General features: G+C 29.2%; 3 protein-coding genes across 11 annotated transcripts; 2 read left to right on the plus strand and 1 right to left on the minus strand.

Annotated features, from left to right (window-relative positions):
- The first annotated feature begins 468 nt into the window (after positions 1-468).
- On the plus strand, positions 469-13,751 carry LOC122519535 (galactosylgalactosylxylosylprotein 3-beta-glucuronosyltransferase P-like). 7 transcript variants are annotated; one of them, XM_043639046.1, is made up of 8 exons: positions 469-697; positions 2,684-2,833; positions 3,382-3,480; positions 11,499-11,580; positions 11,671-11,861; positions 11,965-12,391; positions 12,757-12,914; positions 13,192-13,751. In XM_043639046.1, exons 5-8 carry the CDS (start codon positions 11,682-11,684, stop codon positions 13,588-13,590), a joined length of 1,164 nt encoding a protein of 387 aa, XP_043494981.1. In that variant the 5' UTR covers positions 469-697; positions 2,684-2,833; positions 3,382-3,480; positions 11,499-11,580; positions 11,671-11,681; the 3' UTR covers positions 13,591-13,751. The 7 variants fall into 7 exon arrangements, with proteins under 7 accessions (XP_043494981.1, XP_043494980.1, XP_043494979.1 ...); XM_043639045.1 differs by lacking the exon at positions 3,382-3,480 and having other exon boundaries at positions 2,681-2,833; XM_043639044.1 differs by lacking the exon at positions 3,382-3,480.
- A 3,050-nt stretch (positions 13,752-16,801) lies between these two features.
- Positions 16,802-19,310, minus strand: LOC122519537 (putative Dol-P-Glc:Glc(2)Man(9)GlcNAc(2)-PP-Dol alpha-1,2-glucosyltransferase). Its single transcript, XM_043639052.1, has 4 exons — positions 18,610-19,310; positions 18,188-18,518; positions 17,944-18,083; positions 16,802-17,847 (listed from the first exon to the last, which is right to left on the minus strand). The coding sequence occupies exons 1-4, from the start codon at positions 18,796-18,798 to the stop codon at positions 17,110-17,112; spliced, it is 1,398 nt and encodes a 465-aa protein (XP_043494987.1). The 5' UTR covers positions 18,799-19,310; the 3' UTR covers positions 16,802-17,109.
- A 178-nt stretch (positions 19,311-19,488) lies between these two features.
- LOC122519538 (modifier of mdg4-like) lies at positions 19,489-22,982 on the plus strand. 3 transcript variants are annotated; one of them, XM_043639053.1, is made up of 4 exons: positions 19,489-19,589; positions 19,725-20,311; positions 20,421-20,597; positions 22,177-22,982. In XM_043639053.1, the coding sequence occupies exons 2-4, from the start codon at positions 20,129-20,131 to the stop codon at positions 22,846-22,848; spliced, it is 1,032 nt and encodes a 343-aa protein (XP_043494988.1). In that variant the 5' UTR covers positions 19,489-19,589; positions 19,725-20,128; the 3' UTR covers positions 22,849-22,982. The 3 variants fall into 3 exon arrangements, with proteins under 3 accessions (XP_043494988.1, XP_043494989.1, XP_043494990.1); XM_043639054.1 differs by having other exon boundaries at positions 19,494-19,589; positions 20,120-20,311; XM_043639055.1 differs by lacking the exon at positions 19,489-19,589 and having other exon boundaries at positions 19,615-19,844; positions 20,120-20,311.
- The last annotated feature ends 559 nt before the right edge of the window (positions 22,983-23,541 follow it).

Genomic DNA, 23,541 nt, shown 5'->3' on the forward strand with positions numbered 1-23,541 from the left:
TGGAATGAAGAATTTTAGTTGAGGTTGTATAAAAATTAAAAACAAAAAGAAAAGAGTAAGAAACAAAACAGATCCCAACAGCTATCTAAAAAAAATGGTTTGTATCTCTTGATATAAAAAAAAATTCCATCGGAATTTGTCATATGTCGTTAAAAGTTAGCTTATTTAACATTATTACGTAATTAGAAAAAAAATCATAGAACATATATAAAAGATAAAAAAATAATGAATCGTTCTAACAAGGATCTATCTTGATGAACGATCAGAGAGAAAAGTAATGTCCGTTAATTTTTATTTAAATTTTGTTGCTATACAATGTCTAAATTAGGAAAGTTTTCAAAAAAATGTAAAAAAGCTTAGGAAAACATCAATGTTTCATAAACGTATATACGTCGGATGGTAAAGTTGGTGTGGCTGGTGCTGCCAGGCAACAATTGTTCACAAGAAACATGCGCGAGTTTTCGAGTCCTATGGCAGAAGAGGAGGAAAGTCGTCGGTGCGTGTTAGAACCGGACACGGGCCTCCTATCTCATGCCAGTAGCACCCCTTCACCAGAAGGGGTGGTAGACGTTGATTTCTTTTTAGGGTTTATTGTACTAGTGTGCGTTCGAACGATCTTCATTTTTAACAGCCGCGCAAATAACGCGGATTAGTTTTCTTTCGCCGAACGGATTCTTCATCATTTTTAAATATCATGGTAAGTTTTAAATATTTTACGTTCTATTTAATTTTCACTCTATACTTCCACTCAAATCTTATACGATAAATTTATTTACTTATTTCAAGATTTTACAAGCTCACACGCCTACGTCAATGTATTCAGGTGACTTCTTCTTTTCGTGTATTATTTAATAATGCGTTTCTTTTCGTCCCTCTGTTATCGTATCAGTTATCACGACTTTCGAAAAGAGAACTAATTTTTTGTTTATTTTGTTTAAGCCTTTTTCATTTACATTACTTTTCGTTTAGAGTTCTCAACCGAGCTTTCAATCGTGCATTCCTTATTTTAATCATAATTTTTCATGTATTATTAGTTTATTTAAAGTATACATTTGTTGGTGAAATCGTATTTATTGATATATGTCTAGGACATAATAATTAATCGAGAGAATACGTTTTTTATTACGTGAATGTCGTTGTTTTGAGATGGTGTGAAAATATGGTAAGTTGTTACAGGCGAAACTTTTTTAAAATTATTCTTTTTTTATACGTCAATTATATATACCAAAATATAAAAATAATATTCTTAGAAAAATCGTTAACGCAAATTCTTTCTGACTGTGATAAAATTATGGACTTTTCTTTTTCTAAACAAAATCACCATTTATATTCAAACTTGCAATGTATGTGTAAATTAATTGTGTATTTGAAAATGATCAGATATTTTAAATATTGTCGAAATACTGAATTATGTATTCGTGGAAGGCAAATGACAGAAGAAAAGAATTTTTGTTAATGAAAATAGAGCAGATAAAAGTATTTTTTTGTATGGTAATATTCCAAATGCAGTTCAATGAAGAAAGTGGCGCTATCTCTGCATAGATCAGGTCACTATGTATATGGGGCTAACACTTATACCGGAAGGTCAATAAGGAAAGTGAAAACCTATTTGACGCAGCTTAATGATGATGTTTAAGTTCTCTTTTGCGCGATATTTGCTAATAAGCTTTCAGCGTAGATTAAGACTCTGATTGTTTCCAACGTAAGAGATCGTTATTCGAACTAAGAATTACTGTTATTTTTGATATAAATAAAGATGGAGATGAAAACAAATAAACATCTATGTCGTAAATATGATAAGTGTACCTATGATACATCAAATAATTTTCGAATTTATTTATTCTCTGTTTGAAAAACAAAAGAATACATTTTATTAAGCAACTTTACGTTTAAATGTTTTTAAATTCATCGTACAATTTAACAAGTATTTCGTTTATTTTTATATCATCTAAATTGTTCAAAATTATTCCATTAATGTAGTGTAATTTTCTACTTTTTTAAGAGTATTTGAATACTAGGTATATTCGTTTAATTATCGAATATCGAATGGCATAGTAAAACATTTGCATAGTATCGAATATCGAATCGAATAGTTAAACTTATGAATATTATCGAATATTCGAATGAAATCTCAATTTTACACCTCTAATATTTTTTCATAAAATAATACGATGCGAGATTTGCGAGTAATCAAAATCTTTGCATTTAAATTTATTAATCAGATTTGAAACTATAGTTTAGAATATTTTTCGTGTATAAAAAAAGATTCGAACTTGGTATACAAAAATTTGGATTTTCAAACAAATGAAATATAATTATTCATTTATAATCTTAATGCATACAAAATGTGCGTTGAAAGATATCATAGATAAAGTTAATATTTTTGCGTATAAATCGTAATAATGACTACGACCGTGACACGCTTGCTTTTCACAGTCGAGAAGATAATTTAATAATCGCCGTCGTTATGAGAGTACTAAAGGTATCTTCTTTTCGATATTAATACTTTGAATATAACATTCGCTATTGTATTTAATCATTTTTTCTTTTAAAAGGAAAAGAAAAATAGAAAATAAAAGAAAAGAGAAAACTAATAAACAATAGTAATATTCAATTTTTGATAAATACCCAATGAATCGATCGATTATTATTTTTATCTTTCATTTTTTTTCCTTTTGAGTAGGAGTTACCGCTTCCGTCATCTCACCAAGAGAAGATCTTGCTTGAGGAAGCGAAGTTTATTGGAAGGAGAAGAACATGTTTTCGATTCCGCAATCGTAATTTCCGGAACATTTCGCAATTGTGCTTGGACGATCAAGTTTTAGCTTACTAGGTGAGTACTATGCCATATCGAGGATATACATTTTTTTTATAATATATCAACATTTTTTACGATCATTTTCATTTAATTCAAGTCTTTCCAACCATGAAATTTCATATTACGCTTCGTCAGCCTGTCATCTATGTTATTCGCGCATTATCGCGTTACTTCCATTTTCTCGTTATATTGCATTTTAAACGTACAATTATCTGCCAGAAATATTTTTCAAACATGAATTGTAACTCTTTCATTATTATTATTATTATTATTTTGTCAAAATTCATATTAAAATGAAACGTCATACATGATATCACATTTCGATTCCCTCTAATTACTATTAAGAAAACTTCCTCAAGTTCCTTCCAGTAGATACGACAAACATCTGCCGTTGAGTTCGCAACACTAGCAGTTGCATTAATTATTGCAATATCAAGAAATCCGTAATTAAGCTTCCTAGATTCTATTATATGTTACACATATGTCTTGCAAGTTTGGATCAATATGCCAGTAAGTACTATACGTATACATATACATTACATACATGCATACATACATTGAAGGTGTAGCGAGAGAATGAAGGAGAGGAACGGAAAAGAGAGCTAGCGAGAGACATCACATGGTATCTGCTGACTGTGGTTATCGACCACCAGCCACGGAAGGTACTGTTGTTGACCCCCTCCTTCCTTATCATCCTCTCTTACAACCCCCTTCCAAAAAAAGAGTTTTCAAATTCAAAGAGATTTCCGATTACCATTGGTCTTATCATAACAGCTCATGTACACAAATCAATTCACAGAACTTTCCTTTCGGATCCTTTCGGATGAAACGAAACGAAACTAAATAAAAGCTTCTTTTGATATTCAATCTAATTTATCTGTATTACGATAGATTGACCCGTACGACTATTATTTTTTTTATTATCGTATGTATTATGAATCATACATTAACGTAGAATGTTTACATTTAATAGATTCACCTGTACAAAGAGAATCGTATCAATAATTCGTTCATAGATCGAATCGTATTATAGTTACCAGTCTAGTAGGATTTGTTCTGCTCCTAATATTTATTTTAACGAATACACAAACTTTAACTGGGCAAGCTACTATACACAAATATATAGGGTGTCTCAGCTAGAGAAGATTACCTAGATATTTTCATTGTTTTTAATGATATGAAAAATGTTTAATAAGACGTACTTAGATTGATTTCTATTATATACTTCTTTCAAAACCAATCAAAGTATGTTTTAAACATTTTTCATAACATTAACAAAAAAGAAAATATTTAAGTGGCCTCTTTCAGGCCTAGGGCACCCTGTATTTATATTTATACACGTATATACGTGTATTGGTTTTCGAAGAGAAAGAAACATATAAATCAATAGAGTCAAATAAAAGCGCGGATATGGCACGTGACTAGGTCACGTGAATTATCGAATTATCCGTTTCCTTATGAGTTGGTTATAAGGTAACCACGTCTCTTGGGCATACTTGTAGTTGCAAGGGAAACGCATAAGAAACGATACATCTTATGGTAGATATACACACATAACTCATCTCTTTCTCAATGTTCTTCTCTAGTCGTTTAAATGCTGAATCGTCATGTTTAGTGGTTATATGATACGATGATGTTTCCTTGATGTCAGTGCATATAGTAAAAAAAAACAATCGTGTAAGTTTTGAAAGTTTAATGATCGTTTCCTAATTTTTCGTATAAGATCAACGATTTAATTTTAATGATATGAACTATTCTTTTATCAATTTTTTTTCTCGACGTTATTTTCAAATGTAATTTGTAATATTAATTTCGTCGTTTTTATCATTTTTACGTTAATAAAAACGTATCTGTCTGTATGTTTTACCCCTTAATCATTGAATAAATAAAAACGGGATTATAAATTATTTCGCAAATGTAAACGGAAGATATACGTCCGTACCGTTTCGTAAATAAATTTGTTTCAAAGTACTTAAACACATCATTTTTATACTCGATAGGAATTACATATGCTTTAACAAATTAATTTCAAAATTGAATTGTCCGTTATTTTCCATTCTATATTATTTTTTTCTAATTTAAATCCACGAGATAAAAACACCTTTCAATCGACTTTCTTTATTATTCGTTGACCTACTTGTCGCTCCTCATGTATTGTATATATCTAATATATACGAATAAACGATCTATATATCTAAATATCTATTATAATTTATAATGTCTCTTGGGAAATTAAATGATAAGTATATTCGCAAATCCAATGATTGATATCAAACAATAAACGAGATTGGAAACGAATGAACCACGTACACAGATATATATTTATTTATATTAATACATAAGAGTATATAAGAATACATAAAAGCGAATCGCTAAGGTGAATTCTCGTTTCTCAAGAATTCTTTATTATTCCGATAGGAGAGCGAGGGCTGTCTCGTAAAAGAAAATTTTACGGTGTCTCGAGATGTAGATACCACATATTATACATAACACACATTCATAGATAGAGATCGTACGAGGCGCGTAAAATTCGAGCGAATGCGGGCAGTATGCGCACGAGATACAATATATGAACACACACCGAGTGCGCTGCGCCATTTCGATCTAACCCGAATGAGTTGCCGAGGTCGTCATAGTGAAGAGAGTTTAGCGCAAGCTGCTAGTGCACCCGCAGACGATTTGCGAGTTCGTCAGTCGCGGCTCGGCGACGAGCGTACACGTATTTATCCGCGTGTTCCTTCTCTCATTCGATAACAACTATCGACTAAATTTCTTTTTCTGTTTTTTTCTTTTTTTTATTTTCCTTTTTCGACTTTTCGTATCTCGTATAAACACGCGATAAATCACGACATAAAATTTGAAGTTTATGGGGAAGTACATTGATGCACGCACGCACGCACACACACACACACATACACAGAGTGCGATGAATCATGCGAAAGAGAATAACCGATGAAAGGAGAAGACGTACAAAGCCGGCCGACATGCGGTCAGTACGCTCTTACGAGTAAGCGCAAAATGGTATATCTAAAAATAATTTTAGAGCCGACGATAAGGAGAAGGAAAGAGGAAAAAGGAGGAGGAAGAGGAGGAGAAGAAGGAGGCAATATATGCTTTTTATATATATATTTCAGTTTTATTTTTATATTTTTATTTTATTTCTTTCCTTCCCTTTCTCTTTCTCTCTCTCTCTCTCTCTCTCTCTCTCTCTTTTTCTTTCTCTTTCTTATCTATTATTGTCCTTTTTCTTCTTCGTTTTATTTTAAGATTATTTATTACAGTTGTTATTATTTTTTTTTTATTTTTATTTTACAGTAAACTCGATCACGCATTAAATCTCGACGCACGTCTCTCGTGTTCCAATCTAAAACGCGTAATCGTATATATATGCATGTATTTATGTATATGTGGGTATATACGTATTCTTATCGCCGCAAGATGTAATTAAATCGGACTTTCAAACTTTCAGTCACGCGATTTCCTCTCTATCTTTCCGTTGTGGGTGGATTTGGCGTGTCCACGCGAGACCGATATCTATGCGATTATATTATTTATTTACTACTTTCGCAAGACCTTTTCGAAATTGAAAGACGAATATTCAAAACGTATCGCAAATCAAAAAGTAAATAAAAATATAACAATATTATTTAATCTTACGGAAGTAACCGTTTATCTTTATTTTGTGGTTCTTATTTCCTTGTTTCTTGCGACAAGACGTATCCATTTATTTTCATGTGCCACGTTAATTAATTATATTTGTAGTTTAGATCTAGATATACTAATTTTGTATTATTTTAAGTATCAAGGAGAAAAGTTTTTATTGAGGACAATGTTACATATGTATTGTATATCTATCTATCGTATTTTAAACGTGTACGTAGATTATGTTTAAATATTTAATATATAAATACATATCTACATACATATTTAATATATAAATACATATAATACATACATTTTAGGGTCGATTGTTCTCGTTTAGCGTACCACGAAAAAGCATAAACTTCATTTGCCTTCATGCATGCGGTTAAGTTGCGATACGAGGGCGGGATACTTTCCGTCGAATTTGCTGCAGCACGTGTTCAACGGTTATGAGTCGTTTAGGTTTTATAGCCACTAGTACCTCACGCGCCGCGTATTTACCGTTGCACGTGTATCTCCACGATTCTCTTTCGGTTTATACCGGAATAGTGATTTCTTAATCTCATTGAAGTTAGATCTTTATATGAAATTATCATCGGAGTAAACACTCGATTAACTAATAATACTTTTTGCGTTATCGATCTTTCGTAATTTTCCATTTTTTATGGTATTAAGAAACCCAGTTCGATTTGTATCGGTAGTTTGATATTTTTATCAATGTAATTTATTGATTGAGTTTTTTAATTAAAATATCTTTTTTTCTTCTTTTTTCTGTGGTTATTTAATTTACGTTATCATACATTTCTATTTTCGTTTTCTTCAATTTAATTATCAATTTTGTTAATTTGAGTATTTTAAATATAGAAAATTTAATTATTAAAACAATGTTTCCTTTTTCGTGTATCAATTATTGATAATTATTGATAATCAATTTTACGAAATTCGCCTGTAGGCAGATAACCTGTCGTACACGCAATCAAGAATGCATGCTTCATTGAATCTTTCGAATCTAGATGAATTAGAATAATTTATACAAGGTGTAATAGTAGTCTTGATAAATGAATCGATATCTATTGTATGTACATAGTTAGAATCACACATTACAACACACACACACATCGATTTTCTTAATACCGCAATCTCGTCTCGCTTCGCTCGTTGATTTTGCTCGATGAAAAAAGTATTATGGAAGTATGTCAACCGTCGTCTTGTTTGATTGAAGAATGAACAAAAGATCTACTGTGTTCATTCGTTCGTTTATTTATACGTTTAATATTAAATTTTTCTGGTTTATAACTTTATTTAAAAAATTGTAAATTAAAAAGAGCTTTATCGGCTTAAAAATAGAAAAATATCAAAAATTTGTAATTTTAATTGAAAGGGTTTATTGAGTTTGCCCAGATGTTATTTCATTTTATGCGTTAAGAATAATTTCTTCGAACGCATCGTTTTATTCGTGTATTTGCATAATTGAATTCAGAATGAAAAGAAATTAGTTTACTATACAATTCCTATTAGCAACAATCTAAATACATCAACTACGCAATAAACTAATTTTTTATTCTTCTCTAATTTAAGAACAACATACGTAAGTGGAACATACTTGCAACGTGCTGACGAAAATAACAAACGGTCAAATTATCTTTCTGGTTTTTTTTATTCTCGATTGTTCATTCGAACGTTAAACAAATAATTTTGAAAGTAAATCGCGCGTTAATAAAACGCGAAATACACATGTTAGGGTAGAATGAAAAGAAGATATTATTAAATTCTGTTATAATATTTGAATATGCAAATTATAAGAAACTTAAGAAACGCATACATATGTACATAATACGCCTATGTAAATATTTACATAGCAATCATCAGTCTTCTTATCCATTTATTATATAAAATAAATTATAATTATGTATTAGAAATGTTCACATATATTCGACATGTAGTAATACTAAAAATTTATATGCTTTAAGTGTAGAATTTCGAAATAGGCGACAAGACAATGATTTTTAAATTGTTCTCAATTTACAACAAATATTAATATTTCCCAAAAAATAAAAAAATAATCGCTGAACACGCCTACATTAATATTAAATAGAAAACAACAACTAACGTATACCGTTATATTTCCTTTTTTTAACGTAAGTAGAATAATCTAATGTAAGGTAAATGAAAAATGAATAGTTGTGTACGATGTGTAATTGATCGCGGTGTGTTATTATTGACTGTTAGTTTACGTACTTTCAATATTTATCTCGTTCTTTTTTTGTAATCCTGTAAGAATTGTGCTTTTTTCTTTTTTTTATATACGAACTTGATTGCGTGCGAAGTACTTTTATACGTAGTATATTATGTGGAGAGAAGGTATCCGTTATACAGTGCGATCGCACGCACATCGATTAAAATGATACGGGTGTATTAGTGACGTCCTTGTATTATCTAGCTAGTATAAAACACGATAGATTATTTTATGTAAATTGTAGCTTAGCGTACAGATGTTAGAGAGCAAAAGAATTCTAGACTATTGGACGCCGTGAAACGATACTTGTATGGGGTCTAAAATTACTCTCTTTTTTATTATTATTATTATTATTATTATTATTTTTCGATCAACTTATTATTGAATCGATTGATACTAATTATTTAATTATCGTTTAAATCTAACTCTCGAAATGTCACGGTCCAAAAAAAAGAAATTTTAAATTAACGAATGAAAGTATAATTAAACGTGTTATTTTTATTCATATCGTTCAAGAGGGAGTGAAAATGTGCAGAAACGAATTGGTTCGGTTCACGTTTGATATATTTTGAGATCGAATAATATTTTTTTATATTAATCGTGCTTTGAAAAAAGTTAGCAGTCTTTTTATCTTCGCTTTGAGAATGAAATTTATGCATAAAAGAAAAAAAACCAAAGAAAAAAAAGAAGAAAAAGAAAAATCTCGGGATTATTTAATTTGTTATCGTGTGTATGTAAACGTGTAATTTTTAGAAATGTCGAGAGGTAGAGGCGCACGCACAATTATAAACGAAAAAACGTTTTTATGTTATATTCACGATCCTCGTTGATGATGGCTTAATTGGTCGCTTTGTTCGGCGTAGGAAGAGAGAGATAATAGAGTACTCGTATCGACGAACAAATCACATGGTTCTTTCTCTCTCTCTCTCTCTCTCTCTCTCTTTCTCTCTCTTTCATTCTGTTACTTTCTCTCGCAGATCACAATTTTCCATCTCTTTGTCTTCTGAGAAATTCGTCGATAATTCGATTTGATATTGTATTATCGTTCGCCTCTCGAAAACATTAATAGCGGTTTATCGATAGAATTTCAACTGAAAACGGATGTTCTTCCTGTTAGTTTTATCGCATTACGCCTTCGCTTTGCATCTCGAACAAAGTTTATCCAACGCTTATTTCTCGAGCTTCTTCGTGACACATGAATACAGTTTAAGATCAAACTCGCTTTCCCCAAAATAATTCTAAATATTTATTTGTGCATTTGTATATATTCATTTTTCAACATTTATTCGGATAAATTATTCAAATTGTTGTTTATTATATTTAATGCCTAACTCGCATCGTTTAATTACCGATTTGCATATGACGGAACACATCCAATGAATGGTGTCTAATTGTAAGTTATCGAGCGACTGTTTTATAAACTCTTATAATTCATCCAAATCTTGTGAGGAAAGCAATTCTTATTTCATTCAGTATATCGTAACTGTAGGATGTGTGAACAGAATGTATGTGTGTGTGTATGGAAATAGAGATTGGTATATAGGATATTAAAGAAACATCGTTCCTTCCCCTATCGTTTATACTATTCTTGGAAGTTCGAGAAACGAAGAGGCTACTCGCGATATAGGAACTTTCTCTTATTAACGACGATGAGGAAATAAGGGAGGTAAGATATAGGGGCTAGAAACGGTAAGGAAAAAGAGTGAGTAAGAAACGAAGAGTCATAGAGAGTGAGTTATCGCGAGTTTGTTGATAAGTATTCTGTATGAGATGGTAGATTTGAGTTGGAATGGTTCTTATCAAAAATCGGTATCTGTAAGACTAAATTAAATTTTATTTCTCATACAAAATATCCTTTTTTTATTTTTCAAGTGTATCCTACATAACTTTGATTTTTATTTGTCAACGATCGAATCTAGAAAATTAATAATCGCGATGAACTTGTAGATTATTAAATAGATTGTATTGTATTATTTAACAGATGATTCAATAATTATTGGTACCTCAAATATTTCTTATTTTTGATTTTACGGTTGAATATTCAGGACCAACGTGTTAAATAATTCTAAAGGGGCACATTTAACGGTCGAAAGAATTTTTTCCTCGAGGCCATCTTTTTATGAGATTTAAAGGTTATCAGTATTTTTCTTTCGCATCAATTAATTTCTCGTGTCTTTGTAAATAAAAAAAAAATGGATAGATTAGAAAAACATTTTCTTAATACGTCCAATTGTATTGAACTTTATCTTTTGTTTAAAGTATTTTAGTAATAAAGATAAATGATTCAAGGTTGAATTCGTATTAAAAATTATATATTTTTGTCGCAATTACAATAATAAAAGTTAATTATCTATCCTTTTATTTCAATATATAAATAGTGTATTATTTATTACGATTATTTCTTTGATATATTTGTAACGAAATATCGTTCAAATAAAATTCATTCAAAAATGATATTCAAATTTGTGTTTAATTATTAATTAAATTGATCGTTTAAAAATGAAAAATCATCTCTTCGTTAATATTTAATCACAAATTATTTCTATATTAAAATGATAGAAGATAATAATTTATAACGTTTATCGTAGCTTATCTATTTATTTTAAGTTTTTTATTCATGATATTTATTAAAGTTTTCTTTGCTATCATTTAGATATTAACTTAATTATCAGTTGTATTTAATGAGACGTATCAAACTAATAATTTTAGTACATTGGTTAGATCTTATCTTAATCAAAGATGATAATGTTTTTTCTTATCAAAAATGTATGAAATATCGGTAAACCTATTGATTTTTGACAGGTTAGAAAACTTTAGAGTCGTAAGAAGAAGTAACAACGACGACATAGGCAAGGTATTCAATGTGTACAACATTATCAGTCAGGTATCAAAAGAGTTTATTAAAAATCCTAATTTTTATTTTTTAAATAATTGTTTAAGCACAAATAAATACTTGAAAATATTTGGATTGCAGGCATTTGTAAGATGAAACCGTCCATGAAAATGGGAATGATAGCCTTAGTAGGTGTTTGCGTGGTATTTTATCAATACCATTTATCCACCGGGGTTAGATTCGATCAGGCGATTGATTTTAGTGCCGGTGGATCTATCGATGACGAGGTTGAATCACGTCATATTAGATTCCCAAGGTTTACCTCGGAAATGGTAATAATTTTTTTGTGATTAAAATTAAAAAAGAACATAAAAATATCTACATATGTCATTTGTAATTGCATAATTTTTCTTCAAAATAAAAATGAATTCACAGATAATGAATGCGGTACGTCGAGTACAAGACTTGAACGGTCTCAGTCCGGAAGTTGGTACACTGTTATTCAAAGAAATTTGGTTACAATTGAACAACAAAAATGTTCTTGAAACAACGGAAAACGAGTCGCGAATTTTACAACCCTGTCCAAAAATTGTCAGCTCGAACGTCGCATGTACGCCGCCGCCGCCTTCCACTTTATCATCATCGTCGTCTATGAAGAATGAAATATCGTCTTTAGATCCTCTCTACATCATCACCCCGACTTATCGTAGACCAGAACAAATTCCAGAGCTCACTAGGATGTCTCACACGCTTATGCTAGTCAAAAATGTTCACTGGCTCGTAATAGAAGATGCATACGTTGCCACGAAACAAGTTACTAGATTACTTGAACGTACTAAATTAAAATTCGATCATTTGACAGGTGAGTATGTCTTCTGTTTTGTTTTTCAATACTTCGTTATCGTCTGAAAGCTTTTTCTCTTCTATTATGCTAAAAACTATCTACTTTTAACGACTCTCCTCCGTAAGAAAATATACGGATATTTTGCTCTCTGATTAAAAAGAGAAGTCGTTGAAAATTAATTAAGTTAAGTACATCCGTTGAAGATCATTTTAAAAGTAAAATATTAATACCGAAAGAGTGTACTTTATTGATCAGTATATTCACATTTTTTTATTTATTTTTATTTTTAAATATTATTACGTATAATTTCAATTTGATGAAAATACTTATTAATAATGATAAAAAATAATTCCTAATAAAGTAACGATCGTTATTCGTTTCAGCGCCGATGCCAGAGAAATATAAATTTAAAAATGGTGCAAAACCACGTGGTGTTTCCAACAGAAATCGCGGCTTGCAATGGATAAGAGCGAACGCAACGAAAGGGGTACTTTATTTCGCTGATGACGATAACACCTACGACATAGCTTTGTTCGATGAGGTAACACGCTCATTTTCCGTAGTCAAATTTGCTTGTTTCTAACAGAATATTTTATTTTTCAAATTACAAAGATATTGATCTTCGATTGTTAATATTTAGCAAAATTTAAATTTACTAATATCAATTAATGTATGATCAATATTTTTCATACACAATTTATCTCTATATGTAATAGATAATAAACGAGTTGATATTATAATAACGTGATAATATTATAATAACAAGTTTATTATTAAAACACTATATTCGAGAATTGTCAAACATACGAACATTTCAGATCCGCAAAACAAAAACGGTGTCAATGTTTCCGGTTGGTCTTTGCACCAAATTTGGTTTAAGCTCGCCGATCATAAAGAATGGAACGTTTGCTGGTTTTTACGATGGATGGGTCGCAGGTCGTAAATTTCCTGTCGACATGGCAGGTTTTGCTGTGAACGTTAAATTTTTACTTCAAAGGCCAAACGCGACGATGCCGTTTAGAGCTGGTTACGAGGAAGATGGTTTCTTGAAAAGTCTTGCACCATTGGAACCACGAGACGTCCAATTATTAGCAGACAATTGTACGAAAATACTTGCGTGGCATACGCAAACAAAAAAAAATGAACCGAGTGCACCATTAAATATGAAACTTTATGGCTCGACAAATCTCGTCAAATTGAAGGAACAAATAGTATGATGTCTGGTAAAATTTAACATCATTTACCGAAGTTAAGAAAGAGTCCCAAGTACTCGTCCGTTTTATTTCTCGGACCTGTTTCTACGATGATAGGTGCAAGAAAAAAAAGCTATGTGATTTAGTGCCTAAAGTATTTCTCCTATTTGTAATCTAAACAAAAAGAAAAGGAAGAAGTTGAAGAGGGAAAGAAAGAAGAATAATAAGATGTTCTTAAGCTGAACCATCAAAATGACGGCGAAGCCTTTGATTAAACTTTGAATTTAAAGGCAAACGTTTACCTCATAGCCGTGGGATCGAAAATAAATCTCCTACATTGCAGTAGTATTGTTTACTGTAGCATAGTGTCTCGATATAGTGCATTTTTAATTATGAAATATAAATATATAAATATATAAATACATGAACACTCTCCTGCGAACAGTACAGACCAATGACCAATCGGGGGGAGTTTAATCGATTCTAGTGAGCATAGTGATAGTGAAAGATTTTTTGTGAGAAAGAAGGGTGAGGGGAGCAATGTAAAAAGAAAACAAAAAAAAGAAACAAGAAAAAGCGAGTAACTATCTCTGGACCAGTAAAAATATAGCGCGAGTTTGACAGCTCGGTACACGAATTGAATCAGCCTAAGCCACCAAATATGCACTTCATTGTATTAAAATAAAATATTATTAATAATCAGAGATTTTTTTTCTATCGTATTTGGGACAGTCTATGCAGTCATATTTGAAATAATAATTTCAACTTACGATTTTTGATCGGACATTGGACATCGTTGCATGCTAAAGCTTTGTACCATAAAAAATATTGCCAATATAGTATGTCATTAAGTCGGAAGAACTGTTTCTGAAAAAATGATCTACCATTTAATCAATATCTTGAAAAAGACCTTTTACTGTAGAAAAAATATCAAATATGAGTTTATTAGAACTGATTATTATAAAAGTGATCTAATTGTAATTAGATTAATTTTTGTTTGAAGATATTTTGACATTTAGATTAATAAAAATAATAAAAATGTGTCGCGTTTAAGATCTTAAGTGATTTAGATCACTTTTATAATTACTAGTTCGTTTATTAATAATTTTTATTAAATATACATACATTTTCACGGATCATCACTCTTCGTTGATATGTGGTCCTCTTCTTATCATGATTGTTCTTTAATTTTAACGTGAAAGATCATTTCCATTTAAGAAAAGAAATGTATTGTGGTCAAGTAAATTCTATGAATTCGATAATGTGGTCTTGATATTGCACTATTGTAAATTGACTTATTTGTACATAGAGAGCATGCTGTGCTTCCTAGGCAGAAAGTTATAAATATCGCATATAAAATACCGAGGGAAAAAAGGTCAAGATTTTCTTTATTTTTATTTTCGGTTCGATAGTCAGTGTTGATTTGATTAATTAAATTACTAGGTAGCTTGTTAAAGTGTATAAATTTTTAAGCGACGTACACATCGATTTTATTTTTTTTCGCATAATTAATTTGTCGATAATTACTGTTTTATTTTTAATATTTAGCATAATATTAATAATTATTTTGATAAAGAAATAAACTAGAGAAAAAGAGAGAGAGAGAGAGTTGTATCAAAAAAGTTTTGCATATCGTATTATGGCTGTCAACGTTTTGAATAATTTTAAAATTGTAAAAGCGTTAGTTATATTCTGCACTGATTTGTGTAAAGTCGAAGAATGTAGCCTTTCCGATAACAAAAAACGAAAAAAAAAGAAAAAATATAAAAAAAAGAAGATATCTCTTTCCTATTAAAAAGAATACAATCACGAATTAGTAATCGAATCACTTATAAATAAAAATTCTATAATAAAAATAAATGTACTACACTCACACACAAATAAATATATATAGTCTAGAGGAAAATTATTACATATTTAAAAATAGGGCATTTTTTCTCAAAGGTTTATATACAAAGTAACGGATATTACAATGAGTTTTTAAACTTATGATAGCGTTTCGATTTTATTTTTTATTTCTTTTTAGGTATATATATATATTATATAATATATACAAATGACGTTGTAAAAATGAGAGATAAAATGTGAAAGAAATGCAATGAACAGATTATTCCATTAATCGTGTTGACACAGAAGTCAGTAAAAGACACAAATATGTATTTACGTATACATATATATATATATATATATATTTTTGCTGCAAATCATTTTGCAATGTACAAAAGAAAAAGAAAAGTCTTTATATAGTTTTTATTTTTTCGAGTATATCCATATTCTTTGTTATGATTTTTGTATCAAAGTATCTACTTAAATACAATTCCCTTTTTAAGATAGAAACGAGAAACAAAAAAGTAATAGACATAATTAAGTTTATTATTATTAAATGCCTGTCATTTCCTATATAATAAATTAAGTTTGTTTAGGCTTTAGGCTTAATACGAAGATCAGTTGTTATTATTATTATTATTATTTATAATGCGTTGTATAGTATATTGTAGATGCATTATATTGATGTAAAGAGTATCGAGCAATAATATGATAAATACAATAATGAAATTCAAAGAATATGTTCTATTATATTATATTATATTATATTAAAATATAATGAGAGATCAACAATAAAACAAGAGTATCACTCTCTCGATAAATATTATAAAATGAAATTCAACTTCTATTTATAAATTTGGAATCATTTTTCTCATATAGGATTCCAACAATCAAATGTACATATGCTTTTCAAATTGTATATGATAAATATTTTGACGATAATTATTAAAAATATATTACTGACAAAATAAAATAAATGTTAAGCGTCGGAATGATTTTTATTATACGAATCGTCAAATTTCCATTATATATGTGTAATCTGGATTTTACTAACGCGTATGTACGCGTGAAACATTAGCGACGAATACAAAATTATAAAATTATTACATGCGAGGACTGATCACAAATATCATGTAAATTAAAAATAAAACATTTGTTTTCATAGACGTAAGAAGAATACTGAAATCTATTCATTTAATCAATATTTTAATTTTCGTGCGACTGCTAATATTGGAACTACAGAGACTGTATATAATGAACAAATACTAAATAAAAAAATTAAAAAATAAGTTGTTATTGATTCTTATTTGCAAATAAAATTTTTATTTCATTTCAATCATTTTCAATCGATTTTTGATATCTTATAAATATATTATATGTTATTGTGGGGATAATAAAATAACCAGAATGAACAAATCCTAATTTAAAATTAGTACAATGGGAAGAAAATAGCCAAGCTTGACTATGCGTTTATACTGAAGTCTGTACTATTCTATTTTAAGATACTGAAACGAAATCATCCAGAAATGAAATGTAAATCTAATTATATCTTTTAGACAAAGTATTGTCGTCTCAGATAACTTTTTACTGTCTAGAACAAAATTATAAATTATTTTATTTTATAATTTTATCAATGATGTATGCTTTTCTATAAGTGAATCTAGTTAGAATAGATTCCTAGCTTCTGCATTTTATTAACAATTGATCGGAATTATCTTACCAAGATATTCTCTGGGGATGAACTTGATCTTCCCAATAAAATACTTTGTTAATAAATATAAAAAATTGTAAAAGATTGACTATTAAATTCGTGAACGATTCCATAACAATTTGCCAATTTTGCGGTTTTCTCATACTCAAACGATAAAAAATATAGGGGATAATAAAATATCGTGGTTCTAATAATAACTGTAGTACAAGAGCTATAGCTGTGCAGAAAATAAAATTAATTTGTGTTGCGAATCTTATATGACTTATTCCATACAGCGCGCTATAAATGGTAAAACAATATACAGGTACTAACATATATCTGAATAGAAAATATTTCCCCATAAATTTATTCCATATGTAAAATGTGTAATGTCTATTATCGGCTAATACATATGGATGAACAAGGGTATTGCAATGAACTATAATTGTTATAAATGCAAAAATGAAACTCGACAAGATCCAATGATCCTGAATACTTTGAAAAAATTTGGAACAATGTGGTATCATGTAAGGCCATAAGAAAGAAAATAGAAAAACAGAGAAATAAAATAATTGTGGTATATGAATAATTGGTACATGCGCAGTACGATCACCAACAACAATACCACCGTTCCAAATAAGAAAAATTAAAAATATTATGCCTACCATTATGTAGGGAAAAAGATTAATACTTATTTTAATAAGAAATTTAATAAATGAGATTTTACCATTATTTGCTTCATCCACTATACTCTTCCATAATAACTAAAAAGTACATAATCTTGTCATATTCTGCTCACAACGAGTATATAAAATTATGTCATATATTTCTCTTAATTTTAATACAATATATTGTCTTACCTTTAAATGAATCGGTGTATTAATGGCCATAGACGTTGTAGGTTTCTGTGTATGTTGATGTATTAAATCCACAAGACGTTCCAAGGTGAGAAATATAACCCAAATAACATTGGTTTGTCTGATCAAAATGCTTAATAATCCTATACAACATAATAAGTACAATGTAACAATATATATTTTTATGCTTTCAAAGAATATATGCATTTGTTAAATAAAAGTAAGTATTATAAGTTATTGTACGTACCAGCGAAAGCTGAAATTTTATAATACGATTGAAAGTGTAGTAATAACATCAATAATACAATATTAACAGATACAACATCTGTATAATATAGGAAAAACCAAAAAAATAATGGAGGAAACATTGTAATATCGTATGCTATTTCTAACTGCATCCAATCTTCCCAATTATTCGCATGTATTTGTTTCATTAAAGAATACGTAAGATAAAAGTTAGCAAATGTACCAAATAAATTTATACATCTTATATAAAATATACTACAAAGATTTAATGGAGATAATATTGCAGCTGTGAGAAAATACAAGCCAGGTAAAGTTGTAATTTTTGAGTCCCACTGAAACAAAAGCAATGCAATATAAAATACATTATATTAAATATTTGATGTTTATAATATTAGTAAAAAATAAAATAAACTCTCTATTTACCACAGTAAAATTTCCATCGCAATAATGTAAAGTTTGTGGTATGTGAAACATTTCATCGATATAATAATGCGGTTGGATTTTATTTAAATAAATAAAAAGTGATGAAGTACTTGTAATAAATATGATAAATAAAGCATATTTGTACATTGAGTAATATGTTGATTCAGACTTGAATTTTAACAATATCATTATTATTGCTTATATAATTAAACAATTTGATTATTGTTAACAGATAAATATTATCTAACTTCAGGAAATCAAACGCGTATAAGAGCAACTAACCTATAATATTCGTCAACAAGTTATAGACACGTCTAAATAATGGTATGTTATATTATGTAAAAAATAAAGTGGTTATATAAGTATCAAAATATTATTAACTGCATAAATGTATACACGAGTTTATCCTACTACGATCGTAAAGGTTAATATCACTTTGAATTTTCTTAATTAAAATTTCGCGCTAGACAAAATTGTGCAAAAATTTTAACTAGTCCCGTTAATAGTAATTTCTGATTGGTCGACTTTTCGCTTTCGTTGTGTTTGTCATTTTCGTTTGAGCGGTAAATTTTATAAAGGGAGTACAAGTATTTTTATCATATTACATTGTTTTGTTGACAAATATTTTATTTATAAATATATCTTGTGTATTTTATAGTGTTATAGTTTGTCTATTTCTTTTCGAAACTCGTTATCTAACTTAAAAATTGTGGACATTACAAGAAAGTAATAATCGAAACGTTCGAATGATTTTTAAATTTCGTGCAGCTGTTTATTAACAAGGGAGAACAAATAGTATCGTTTCTAGCTAATCTATTGGTTATGAGAACATAACTATTAAAATCCTATTTAGTTAATTTTTTGAGTTGGTATGAGTTCGGCCTAATGCCGATTGCCATATGAAAGCGAAGTTCAAGCAAGTGTTGTGCATCTGAGTGTGGATGAGTTAATCTTGGAAAAAGATAGATCTTTTTTTAAAGGTAAGCTAGAGAAATGAATTATTAATTTAATATTTATTAGTATATTATTTATCGTTCAATAATATTCGTGTATATTCGATTGAGAAATCAATAATGAAAAAAAAATATTGTGCCAATATTCGCCGTTTCCTCCAGCCATACCTGAGTACAATAATAGATTTGGCTGGAACCTACAACCTGATTAAATAAATAGTATTGTCTATCTCTGAGTGCACCGTCTAAGTGGCAGCCAATTATATCTTAATTCGTCCCAAGGTATCGCCTTTGTTATTACAAGTGATACTTATTTTTTTTTTTAATTTTAATGATCAACCCTATCCAAGACTCCTAACCTTATTATTTACATTATTATCACGTTTATGTAAATAATTATTACGTGATAGAAATTATGATAATTGTAATAATATTCCAAGAATGTGATTAATTGAAAGAACTTGTTGCAATAAAAAAATATCTATGTATAAGTATACATGAGCACATGTATATATTTTTTTATCTGTCATTGCACGAATTATATATTTTTTACCTAGCGAAGAAGCATGGAAGGCCAACAATTCTGTTTACGGTGGCATAATTTTCAAAATACCCTGTTAAGTTCTTTACCAAAATTGTTGGATGGCGGATACTTAACAGATGTTACTTTAAGCGCAGGAGGAAGACACATTCATGCTCACAAAATAATACTTTCAGCATGTAGTTATTATTTTAAAGAATTGTTTAAGGTACGTAGAAGAAATCTAAATGGAACGTTTAAACTATTATTAGATTATATCATATAAGAAGATGCATGTTATACAACTTTTCTTTTATTTGCAAATTAATTGTTTGTAGGATTTAAGCTCTTTACAGCATCCAGTCATCGTATTACCAGGCATGGAATATGGAAATTTGTGTGCGTTAGTTACATTTATGTACAGTGGAGAAGTTAATATTTATCAAGAACAATTACCTGCACTTTTAGCTATGGCTAATACCTTACATATTCGCGGCTTAGCTGATATTGGTGGGGTAAGACAATATTCCTTCATTTTTTTTTCTTTTTCTTTTATTTTTTTTTTCTTTCTTTTCTTTCAAAACACATACGACAAGGTGTGCAAATTATTGCTGCTTCATTTGATATTTTGTTATATAATATATCTACAGTTATATGACAAATTTGTGTGATACCTTGAAGCTTTTTTATGTAGGGTAATTTGTGATAGATTATATTTTTATATTTGCATATATAAAGAGAAAAAAGAAAAAGAATTAAGTCTTATTTCTAATTATTTGATTGAAAATTATTTTGACGAATTTTTTTAATTGATAAACGATTAAATGATTTTTATACATTGATTTTATGGTATATTTCTTATATTATAAAAATTGCTAAAAGTTATAAATGATAAAATGAATTATACAAGTCCTGTGTCTCTGTAGGTTGCATGTCAGAATGTTAGAATATTTGTATTATTATTATTGTGAAATTAATAGTTACAGAAAGAATATTTTATATGTTCTTGCAAGAGTCCTAATAATCAAAAAATTGCCCTTTATTTGTCCTGCAAGATTGCTTCCTCCATCTTGACTTAAAAAGCCTAAATTTCAATTTGTGACAACCAATTGGCTAACTCTTTTAGTTGAACCTGGGTTAATGTTTAAACCCCTGTCTCTGTGTGTTTCATTATCTTTTATGTCTTTCTCATCCATTTTTGTTATTAGTTATACATAAAGTAGATTATTAGTGGAAACAGAAGAAAAAGATAATATATGCGTAGATATATTATCCAATAGAGATGTATTTTACAAAAAAAAAGAAAAAAGAAAATAAATATTAATATTAAATAAACTTTTTAATGGAGGAATCAACTTTCGAACATTTATTTTTATCAAATACTATAATTGTATGATAATTTAAAAAAAATAGCATTGTCGCTTTTTCCTTTTAATCTCTTTATATTACCCTAGGATCGTGTTGTTTTGTTCAGGTCACTTAAACATTCAATGTCGTTCCTCAAGAAGTACCACTCACGGTGGAATTATCTGCTGCATATAATATTCATACGTGCCTCAAAGGAACGATAATGAATACAAACGATATCCACGAGATCAAGATCGTTGTGTGTGTTGCAACTAAATGCAAGTGGATGCATCCCATGGAACCTTACCCCATAGAATGAATTTACAGGTATATCTAAAATAGCTTTCTCCATAAAATCATGATGTTACTAAAAAAAATTTTTATGGAAAATTTATAGCTGTGGTCTATATTATATGTTTGCTCATTTTGCAGAATAATGCTTTTATATTTGTGATGTCCATAACATTTATTATCTAAAAAAGTATCCTTTCTTATTGTGTGATATTGAGAGATATATTGCATGGATGATTTTAACTTATTGTTAGTAATATTGGGAATTCTTGGTTGTTGGGTACAAAAATAAACAAAATAAGAACTATTAACGATTGTAAAATAAAATAATCAAATTAAATGATAGGTATAAACAGCATTTAATGAACCCATAATTTGCAAAGCTTTCATTGCCATTAATATTAGATATAATTATTGTTGGATCTTCATAATTAGAAAATGTTAATTTTATTGCAGAAAAATTCAAGACACGATAACGGCTTACGCGTTCAATCTCCTATAACGACTCCTCAATCTCAAGTAAACGCTGTGGCAGAAGAAACATTAAAGAAAGAAACTAAAGAGTGCAGCATTGGAGGAACAGAATCAATAGAAACGTTATCGATACCCGAAGTCGCACCTAATTTAGAAGAAGAATCTTACAATGAACAAGAAAGTATACCATATTATGTTAAGACTACACCATATTATTCGATAAATGCAAAATTAAATCAAAGAGAAAAGGTACCTAGTCTTATTAATACGTCATCCAACAAGTATATCGAGAAAGTATATCCAGAAAATACGATGGATGAAACTGCTTCAGTTTCGGAAGATGCGAATACTACGCAAACAGATGTAAAACCTCCTATTTGGGATTCTAACTTTAAGTACCTTGGCTCATCCGTATCTAATAAAACTTCACACATTTACAATAAGTCTAGTGTTACATGTCACGTTTGTGGTAAACAATTAAGTAATCAATACAATTTACGAGTGCATATGGAAACTCACAGTAACAGCTCGTATAGTTGCACAGCATGTTCACATGTATCACGGTCACGGGATGCTTTAAGGAAACACATTTCGTATAGACATCCAGTGGCTACACCCCAAAAACGTCCACGGTATAATACTTCTAAACAATAGATCGTTATCTATTAATTAGAGACACCAAACAACATACATTGTCATGTATGAATTACAATTCGTCCTTCCATTTATGCGGAGTTTTTCCGTTATACTTGGAAAAGAAAACGACTTTGTTGGTGTACATAAGAAAAGAAAATATTAGAAAGAAAAGTTGGTATTAGAAATACATATTTATTTTTTACGTAAGTTAACAAAAAAAAATAATAATTAATCTTTTCTTCTTAATTAGACCACTAACTCATTATTCTCGTTTATTGAAAAATACTAATTTTTTTTTTTTTTATTTTATTATTACTTTTAAAAAATTCAAGAAAAATATATTTTCTTGCCACGTAAATTCGGATCGTGTAAATGGAGGGACGACGGATGTATTTGTAAGTATAGGCCAATTTGAGAACATTTTATTAGTAATATTTTGGAAATAAAATGATCCATTGTTATCATTTCGTAGTTAATCACTGCTTTGAGTTAATGAAAGACATTAAATGTATAAATATATATAAATAATCTAGTTTTCCTCTCGTTATATATCTGTATAATTCTACAGATAAAAGTTTAAACGTGTATAGGTTTATACAGATTTATCTCCCGTTTTTAAATTGTTATTGTTGCCTTGTTACCATTACCATTTTAATAAAGGAGAAAATTATCGAATTCATTTCAATGCTTCTTTTTCTTCTTTATGAAATT

This window comes from Polistes fuscatus, unplaced genomic scaffold (assembly GCF_010416935.1).
Source record: "Polistes fuscatus isolate 324 unplaced genomic scaffold, CU_Pfus_HIC Scaffold3, whole genome shotgun sequence".
In the NCBI taxonomy this organism is placed as follows: Eukaryota; Metazoa; Arthropoda; class Insecta; order Hymenoptera; family Vespidae; genus Polistes; species Polistes fuscatus.